An 8,522-nucleotide genomic window follows, 5' to 3' on the forward strand; every position below is an offset into this window, starting at 1 on the left:
CCCCAGCCGGGGCGCCGCTCTGCCTGACGGCCGCAGGCCCCAACCACCGCGGCAGCCACCTGCCACCCCTCTTGGCTCGCTGCTGCGTGGACGAGAAGCTGCCTGGAGGGTCGCAAGGCCGCCGGCGATTGGTGCTCCGGCGGCAGCGTCGTGGCTGACGAGCCCGTGTCCCTCCAGCCTGAAGTGCGGACCGTCCCGCACCCCACGGGGAGCCTGCCGACCCCTGCAGTATTAGCCCCAGCCCGCAGCCCTGGCTCCCACACTACCCGTGGGAGCTCGCGCCGTCCCCGGGGGGCGCTGGCTCTTTCTCTTCCCAACCAGACTGCGCATTTCACTGTGTTTACTCGCTTAGGGAGCACGCTTCCCTTCCTCCTCCCCTTCCCTTCCCTTCCCTTCCCTTCCCTTCCCTTCCCTTCCCTTCCCTTCCCTTCCCCTTTCCCCTTCCCTTCCCCTTTCCCCTTCCCCTTCCCCTTCCCTTTCTTTCCCCACTTCACTCCACTTTATCTTTCTTCTCAAAATATAATTGCTACAGGGTGTGTGTGCTCACCAGAAAGACAGAGAGACAGAAAGTGAGAAATTACGCCCCCCCTCCTGGGGGGGATGGGCACGCCGAAATCCCTTTTCCTCCATTCTCCTCTTGGAATCTTGGGCATGCAGGCCACAGAGACAGAGACAGAAAGCAATTCATCGCCCCCACTCCAGGGGGCATGGCCATGCTACAATCCCTTCTCCACTCTCCTCCAGGGATTTTAGCCAGGCAAAACCGCTGGATCAGGTGGGAGTCCGCTGCCTCAGCCACTACCTGCCTGTGGGCGGAGGGGTCATTTTCTAAGTCAGGGTTCGCCCATGCGATTCCAGAGAGCACTCGTCAGCCATTGCTGTCCCGCCCCGGTCGTCTTGGTCCATGAGAGAGCACGTTCCCGTGAGGGCGAGACTCACCTTTCCGGGGTCTGGCCCCGTGACCCTCTGCGGTCCCCCCACCCGAGGCCCGCTGGCATGTGGAGTGTGGCTGTGCTGGTCCCTCTGTTGCAGACACATGTGGTCCCCCACACTCAGTCCCCCGCCACTGCTTCTCTGCCCTCGCCCTGTCTCAGCCCAGTGGACACGGGAGAGCATGTCACCATCCTGAGCTGAAATTGTCCCCTCCGAATTCAAATGGAAAACCCTAGCCGGCCCCTCGGAGTGTGACGGTTTGGAGAAGGGTCTCTCAAGGGCATTAGAGAGAGAGGAGGCCAGGCGTGCCGGTAGAGGCTCGGGGACACCAGGGACGGTGGGCCTGCGAGCCAACAGAGGGGCCTAGGGTGCGGTTACACCCCTGCCACCGCCCGTGTGGTGACGGCGGCCCTGGCCGGTGGGCAGTTGTGCCTGCACACGCAACCCCTCTGGCTCCGCCGTCTGTCGCACAAGCTCACACTGTCCCTCTCCGAGCCCCTGGAGCGGCCTGGGCTCTGCCTGCACTCGCTCTCCTCCTGTGATCCAGCCGTGGCCTGGCCAGCTTCCCCCCACACCTGGAGGAGCGCTGAGCGGGACCCAGAGGGCTGTCAGCCGTAGGGTGCAGCACCTCGGCCACACCACAGCTGCGGGAGCCCGGGAGCGGCAGACCCCCGCAGTGCCGCTTTGAAGCCACAGTCCAGGGCTGAGGCCGAGGCCTCGCTAGCTTGGGGTTTCCGTGTGACTTCCAAGGGCTTCACTGAGCGTCCGGTTGGGGCGTGTGGAGACACCTCGGGAGGTCTCTGGAGGGCAGGCATGGCTGCCGTCTGAGGGAGCCGTGTCAGTGATTCTCGGCGCTCACCGGAGAGTGCGCTCTGCCTGTACGGCGGGGTCACGCTGCGGCCCCTCTCCATTCCCATGCCCGCACGCCCCCGCCCCCATGTCCTCCAAGCCATCGGGACCGGATTTAGAGTCATGGTTGCCCATGTGGGATCCATGTCCCCAGGTGCAGTGCACTGAGGCCGGGCCCAGGCAATGTTCGTTTTGTTTGTTTTTGGTTTTTTTCCTATCAAAATGAGCAAGTGAAAATGAAAACAAACCAATGAAAACGATTCTCAGGAGGATAGAACGGAATCCAGAGTGACTGCGACACGTTTTCGGCACCTTCTGGTTTCCAGCGACGACTTCCTAAGTCAACACCGAGCAGGAAGGTGGACGGCGCAGTGTCCACAGGGCCAGGGGGGCGGCAGGCCGGTGCACACGGCACCTTGTCCTCAGTGCAGCAGGGCCGTGCTTGGTCCCAGAATGAAGGGGCTGGGCTAAGAACGGGTGAGCAGCCTGCTGGGGACCTTCAGCAGAGGACTGGAGATGGCAAGAAAAACCAGATGGAGGGCCAGCAGGTGGTGTGGCGCTTAAAGCTCTGGCTGTCACCTGGCTGACTTCACGGTTCGCGTCCCGGACCTGGTGGCTTAAACTCACGCCGGGCGCGTGTGCGTGCGTGCCCAAGATCCCGAGAGGAGAGTGGAGGAGAAGGGATTGCGGCGTGGCCGTCCCCCCAGGGATGATTTCTCACTTCCCCCCTTTTTCTCCAAGGAGGACACACACCTGATAGCAAAACTAATCTTTATGTAAAGTGTTTACCAAGCGAAACAGTTCTTAGCCACGGTCATGAGCACACAGTGGCTCTGCTAGTGTTTTTATTTGGCTTGCCCTGGACAGTGCGGAGGGCTGATGGCGCCTAGTTTCGTCCCAGGGCAGATACTCAGGGAGCCTTGATCGTGCTGAATGGCATTTGCAGGAGCAAAAAACGGCCGCAGGGGGTCTGTGGCGGCGATTCTGGTGAATGTGAAGATGTGGGACCCGTCACGGACGTCAAAAAAGGAAAGGACCCCCATGTCCATGTCCAGGAAGACCCCCAGCCGCTGTAACTGAGGGCTCACCCAGAGGGCGGTCAGAGGCACGGTGCTGGCCGAGAACAGGCCTCCGGTCCGCACACCCATGGTCCAGAAGCCCAGCTCCGACGACAGGAGGACCGCCCCCTGCCGGGGCACCGACTCTCTGCAGACGCCCACGTCCCACTCCCTGCTGCCGCCCACGTCCACCTCCCAGTAGTGGCGGCCGGAAGTGAAGCGAGGGGAGCCCAGGACGCACAGTGCGTAGGTGAACCTCTCAGCGTGCCTTCTCCGGGCCTGCTGGAAACGCCTGCAGCGAACCTCCCTCAGGTCTTCAGAAATGATGAGATAGTTGTTGGCGGTGTCCACGTCCAAGGCCACGTTCACTGTGGAGAGAAGACGCCGTCAGCACACGCGCACCGCAGACTCGCATTCCCTGCCGGGCCGGGCACTCGCTCCGAGTTTCCTTGCACAACCTTCCCCAGCCCTGACCAGGGACCGAGGGGAAGAAACGGTAACAAGTCCCTTTTGCTCATAGCGGGACTTCTTTTTACGTTGTGGATTGTTCGGTTAGGTTTGTCATCAGTGGGAAGGTGTGCGAATTTCAGAGTCTGTGTCAGTGGGGAAAGTGTGCCAATGAAGGGACGTGACTGATCTCAGTGTTACTGTGCAGATTAGCACAGAATCTGTCAAAACATGGACGCTTACTATACAAGTGATGGGAAATATCTTTCTGGCTGCAGAATAATATTGACAGTAAAATATTTCAGATTCCTGTCTGCCTCCCCCGTCGGGTCTCAGCAACGACACTCAGGGCTGAGCCGTAGCGAGGAGGAGCCAAGAAGGCCGGCTCTAGGGCGTCCCCAGGACTTGGGTGGGACCGTGTGCGCCCGGACCTGCAGGGGTTCCGAGGGAGGGCAGTGTGGATGGCCCGTATTGTCAGGCGGCCCTGATGGCCTGCATGGAGGAGGGGCCTGTGCCGCCCTCAGAGGTGAACCCCAAACCTGTTAGGCTGCAGGGCTCCCCGTGACATAGCTCAGGGGGAGCTGGAACTGCCTCCCGGGGAGGGGCTCAAGGATAGAAAATTTCAGAGCAGGTTTTACTGGGCCATGACGCATTTTTGCAGGGAAAACCAGAAAACTACACCGTGACTTTCCCAGTGGCCTACGAGTACCCTAAATGCAAGTCTGCACGTGGTGAGAAGGCAACTGGTCAGAAACAGCGGTTTCCCCGGGGGTAGTCTGGATGGTCAGCTCAGCGCCCACTGGGGGCGCGGAAAGCAGGACACAGCAGGAGGAGCGAGGACTTGGTGCGTTGTAAGGCGCTCGGGTTCTGGGTTTCCGCACACCTGCTCTGCCACCCCGACGTGGGCATGCTGTGTGCAGAGCTGAGCTCAGACAGCCCACGTCAGCCCTGCAGCCTTCCGCTGATCGCGGTGCCAGGCCACAGCGCTGTGAGAAGCGGGAGCCCTGGGCAGGACGGGGGGCAGCGCTCAGGCTCTGAGCCGGTCTGCATGAAGCCTGCGGGCGGGGAAAAGCCTTCTCACAGTGGCCGCCCACCCTCTGGAACTGGACCAGCGGGGGCTGCTGCCCTGTGGGCATTGCCTGTGTTTGTGCCAGCTTCTTGGGGAAAGCCCAGTGGTACCTGGGTGGGATCTGCGTTTCAAAGGGAGCGTCTGGTAATTTAGAGTTCCGAATTTGAAAGCCCAAGTCCTGAGCCAGTGTGCAAAGAAAGGCTCGCTGAGCTGGGTGCGGGGGCTCAAGCGCCTGTGGGCACAGAAGAGCAGTGAGCAGGCCTCCGCAGGGGGCACTGTGTCGCAGGACAACCCATTCGAAGCGTGCCGACGCCAGGCGGCACCCGCTCAGTGGTGACGGTGTGGAGCCAGGTGCCACCAGAGCAGGCGTCCTCAGGACCCCCGGTGGTGCTCCTCACACTAAGGGGTGTAGCTGGGGAGGGGAGGACGGGAACATGAGCTAGTGCCCGTTACTGGGGAGACGTTCGGGACCCGCTTTCCCACCCTCTGTGGCTTGGGGCGGGGCAACTCCTTACCGTGGAATTTCTTCACCCTGGGGTTCATCTGGAGAGCCGCTCTCAGCTGCGGCTCCAGCTCCTGGATCTTGGAAACCAGCTCCCCCAGGTGGGACTTGGACCTGATGTCTTCCTTCTGAGAGACCACTGGGCAGAAGGGGCACAGGAAGCCCTTCCCTTCAGGCTCTCGCTCCAGGGAGCCAAGGCAGGGGAGGCAGCAGACATAGCCGCATTTCAGGAGCACAGGCTTCTCCAGGTAAGCGAGGCAGATCAGGCAGCAGCTCGCGTCTCTGAAGTGCTCGGCCATGGCCAGGCCTGGGGAGACGGGTGTGAAACACGCTTCTGTGAGCTGAACGATCTTAGTCCTTAGGCCCCTCACCTTTCTCTCCCCTAAGAATGATGTTTTGCTATAGGGCGTGTGCACTTGTCAAAGAGAGAGACCGAGAGCGAGAAACCCCCTCGTGGCAATGGCTGTGCGCAGTCCCTTCGGGGGTCTGGATCGAGATGTACTCCATTTTCCTCTTGGGATTTTGGGCACACACGGTCTGGCGTGAGCTTCAGTCCACCGGATCTGGGACTCAAACTGTGGTTGACCACGTGGGAGTCCAGTGACATAGCCATTATGTCACCCACTGGTCCCAGTCCAGGTGACGAGCTGTAGGTGCTGGCGACGTCACCGCTCTCTGTCTGCAGCACTCGGTCTTCAACACATGACCTCGAGGTCCCAGGTGAGTGACCCGGGGTCCAGAACTCCCGATATCCGAGATGCTCCCTGAAGGACATGATTCACGCTGAGCTTTGTTTATTCTTCTGTTGGTTTTTGTTATAGAGTGAGTGCACGTGCCAGAGACAGGGGAAGGGAAAGTGAGAAGCCATCCAGGGGAGGGCACGTCTCGGTCCCTCTCTGTTCTCCTCGCAGGGTTGAGGGCAGGCACACGCACTCAGCCTGTGTGATTTCCAAGATGCTGAGCCCGGGATTTGAACCAGAGTTGGCCATGTGGAATCCAGCGCCCTAACCACCACACCGCCTGCTGGCCCTCACCCTTGAGCCTGCAGTCAGGGCTGAGAGTTGTACCCGGCTGTGCCACATGGAGGAGGGGGCTGTTGCACACCTGTAGTGACATGGCGGTCAGCTGAGCAGACCGCTCTAGGGAGGCGAGGTTCGCACACGACAAGAGAAAAGTGAGCACGAACCATCTCACCGACCATCTCACCGACGACACTCACAGGTGACCACGGGTTCAAGTGATTACACTGTGACATGAAAATAACTGAAACTGCTTCTCGCTGTCGTCAGTGTGCACTGGGAAAAGGCGGTTACCATCTCGGGGCATGCTCCACTTCTAGAGGATGGTGCTGGGCCAGACCCAGCACACTGCAGCCCCTCAGGGGACCCTCCTGGACGTGCCAGAAGCCCCAGCAGAGCCCAGGTGGAAGAAGTCTCTGGGGCTTGGCTTTGCTCAGACAGCACTTGCTAAGTTAATGAATGACTGCCCAACCAGCCCTGCCCCTTGTTGAAATGTGAGAAGTGAAAACAAACCCGCAGAGAGATTGCACTCACCCTTCCGCTGAGCTCTTCCCAGCTGCTTCCGCCGCAGCTCAACAGCTCCAGTCTGGAGGAGACCTAGCTCCGAGGGCTTTTATAGGAGAGCCCTCCCTTCCCACCTCTTCACTCCCCTTTAAGCTCATCTGGCTTTGATTTAATTAGCCTATAAGCGGATTTTTTATGGCCATTCCAGAGAGGTTACACAAACAAGCACTATTGTAGCAAGTAACCCGGACAGAATACTGATACAGTTATTGTGTATTAGATCTTAAATATTACATCCGCTGATGCTGGGAACTGTAGTTAGGATGGAAATTTAATTTAATTAGGATGAACTGTAATTAGGATGAAATTTAATTAGGATGGAAAGTACTTTGCATTATTGAGACCAGCAGTTGGTGTAATGGCTACGTCACTGGACTCCCATGTGGTCGACTGTGGTTCGAGTCCCGGACCCAGTGGCTTGAACTCAACGCTTGGGGCCTGTGGCTGGGTGCGCCTCTGGGCGCGTGTGCGTGCGTGCCCAAGATCCCGAGAGGAGACTGGAGGAGATGGGATTGTGGTGTGGTCATCCCCTCTGGGGGGGGATTTCTCGCTTTCTGTCTCTCTGTCTCTGTCTGTCTTTCTGGTGAGCGCACGTGCCCTATAGCGAAAACCTCTCCAAAAAAAATATGATAAAAAGTACTTTGCATTATTATTAAACCGCATGAGACAAATGTAGCTACTTCAACTGCTTACACTTCCCCCTCTGCTCCTGATGAGCACCTGCACGCCCACGTGTGAGGGCGGGGAGCCCCTCGCCCCCGCAGGCCCGAGCATGCCCTTCCTCGGCCACAGGACCTCGGGCACCTGTGCATGTACCCAGCACCTTCCCACGTACTCCGGGCTGGAGCGAAGTTCAGTCACCTTATGGGCTCCACCCCTCTCTCTCTTTTTATTCTTTCTTTCTTTGTTTTTCTTCTTTTTCTCTTCCCTCCCTCCCTCCTGTCTCTCTCTCTCTTTGCCAGAGGACACATGCAGCCAGAGGGATTCAGGGAGAGAGGGCGAGGGCGGACGCATTCCCCAGTGGGACAGGTCAAGCCGCGTCCCTTCCCATGTCTTCGTCCCATCTGGATTCGGAGCACTTGCACACATGCGCCTGGCGTGCTTCTCAGCCTCTAGAGTCGGGGCTTGGGTCCGGTGGCCGTGTGGAATCCGGCTCCTCTACAGGGCCCTGGTGCTGCCCCGGTTCGGTTATTTAAATGATATCTCTTCATCCAATTTCTCATTTTTTGGTGGTTCTTATGTATTCTGTGAAATGGGAAATAGTAATTCTTTTTTTTGAAGAGGTTTTTTGCCATAGGGCACTCGCGAGAAAGACAGAGAGAGACAGAGAGACAGAAAGCGAGAAATCACCCCCAAGAGGGAATGGCCACGCCGCAATCCCTTGCCCTCCATTCTCCTCTCGGGATCTTGGGCATGCACGCACGTGTGCCTGGCGTGAGTTTAAGCCACCAGGTTCAGGACTCAGTCCACGGTCAACTACATAGGAATCCAGCGACATAGCCATTACACCAACTGCTGGTTCTGGAAAATAGTAATTCTAATTAAATGGATCCTTAATATGGTGGCTACCACAACCCCAAAAAAGTAGTTATATCTTAACACCATTAAGTAGAAAAATAGGTATATTGTGACCAGCAGTTAGCATAATGGCTACATTGCTAGACTCTCATGTAGTCGAAAAAAATTAATTACTATTAATTTTATTATTATAATTATTTTGATTTTTTCTTAAAATTATTTTATTTTATCTTTATTTGCTTATTTTATTTTAACTTGACCATAAAGGAACAGAGTGAGAGAGAGAGAGAGAAAGTGAGAAAGCAAGCCACCAGGTCTGGGACTTGAACTGTGGTTGGCCATGAGGGAGTCAGCGCCCTTAACTGCCATGTTACCTGCTGGCCCCAAAGAATTATTTGATTTAACTTTATTTATTTTAATTTGACCAGAGACAGAAAGAGGGAAAGTGAGAAAGCCAGATCCGGGATTTGAACTGTGGTCGGCCATGTGAGAGTCCAGCGCCCCAACCACCATGCCACCATGGGCCTTGTTACTATTTTTTTAATTTGACCAGAGACAGAAAG

The 8,522-nt window shown here is 57.3% G+C and overlaps 1 protein-coding gene across 1 annotated transcript; it reads right to left on the bottom strand.

Moving 5' to 3' along the window:
- Positions 1-2,566: 2,566 nt before the first annotated feature.
- Positions 2,567-5,157, bottom strand: LOC102482235 (ret finger protein-like 4A). The gene is made up of 2 exons (XM_006150392.3): positions 4,872-5,157; positions 2,567-3,208 (listed from the first exon to the last, which is right to left on the bottom strand). Exons 1-2 carry the CDS (start codon positions 5,155-5,157, stop codon positions 2,628-2,630), a joined length of 867 nt encoding a protein of 288 aa, XP_006150454.1. The 3' UTR covers positions 2,567-2,627.
- Between the last annotated feature and the right edge of the window lie 3,365 nt (positions 5,158-8,522).

The sequence above is a fragment of the Tupaia chinensis genome, unplaced genomic scaffold (genome assembly GCF_000334495.1).
Source record: "Tupaia chinensis unplaced genomic scaffold, TupChi_1.0 Scaffold000286_1, whole genome shotgun sequence".
NCBI lineage: Eukaryota > Metazoa > Chordata > Mammalia > Scandentia > Tupaiidae > Tupaia > Tupaia belangeri.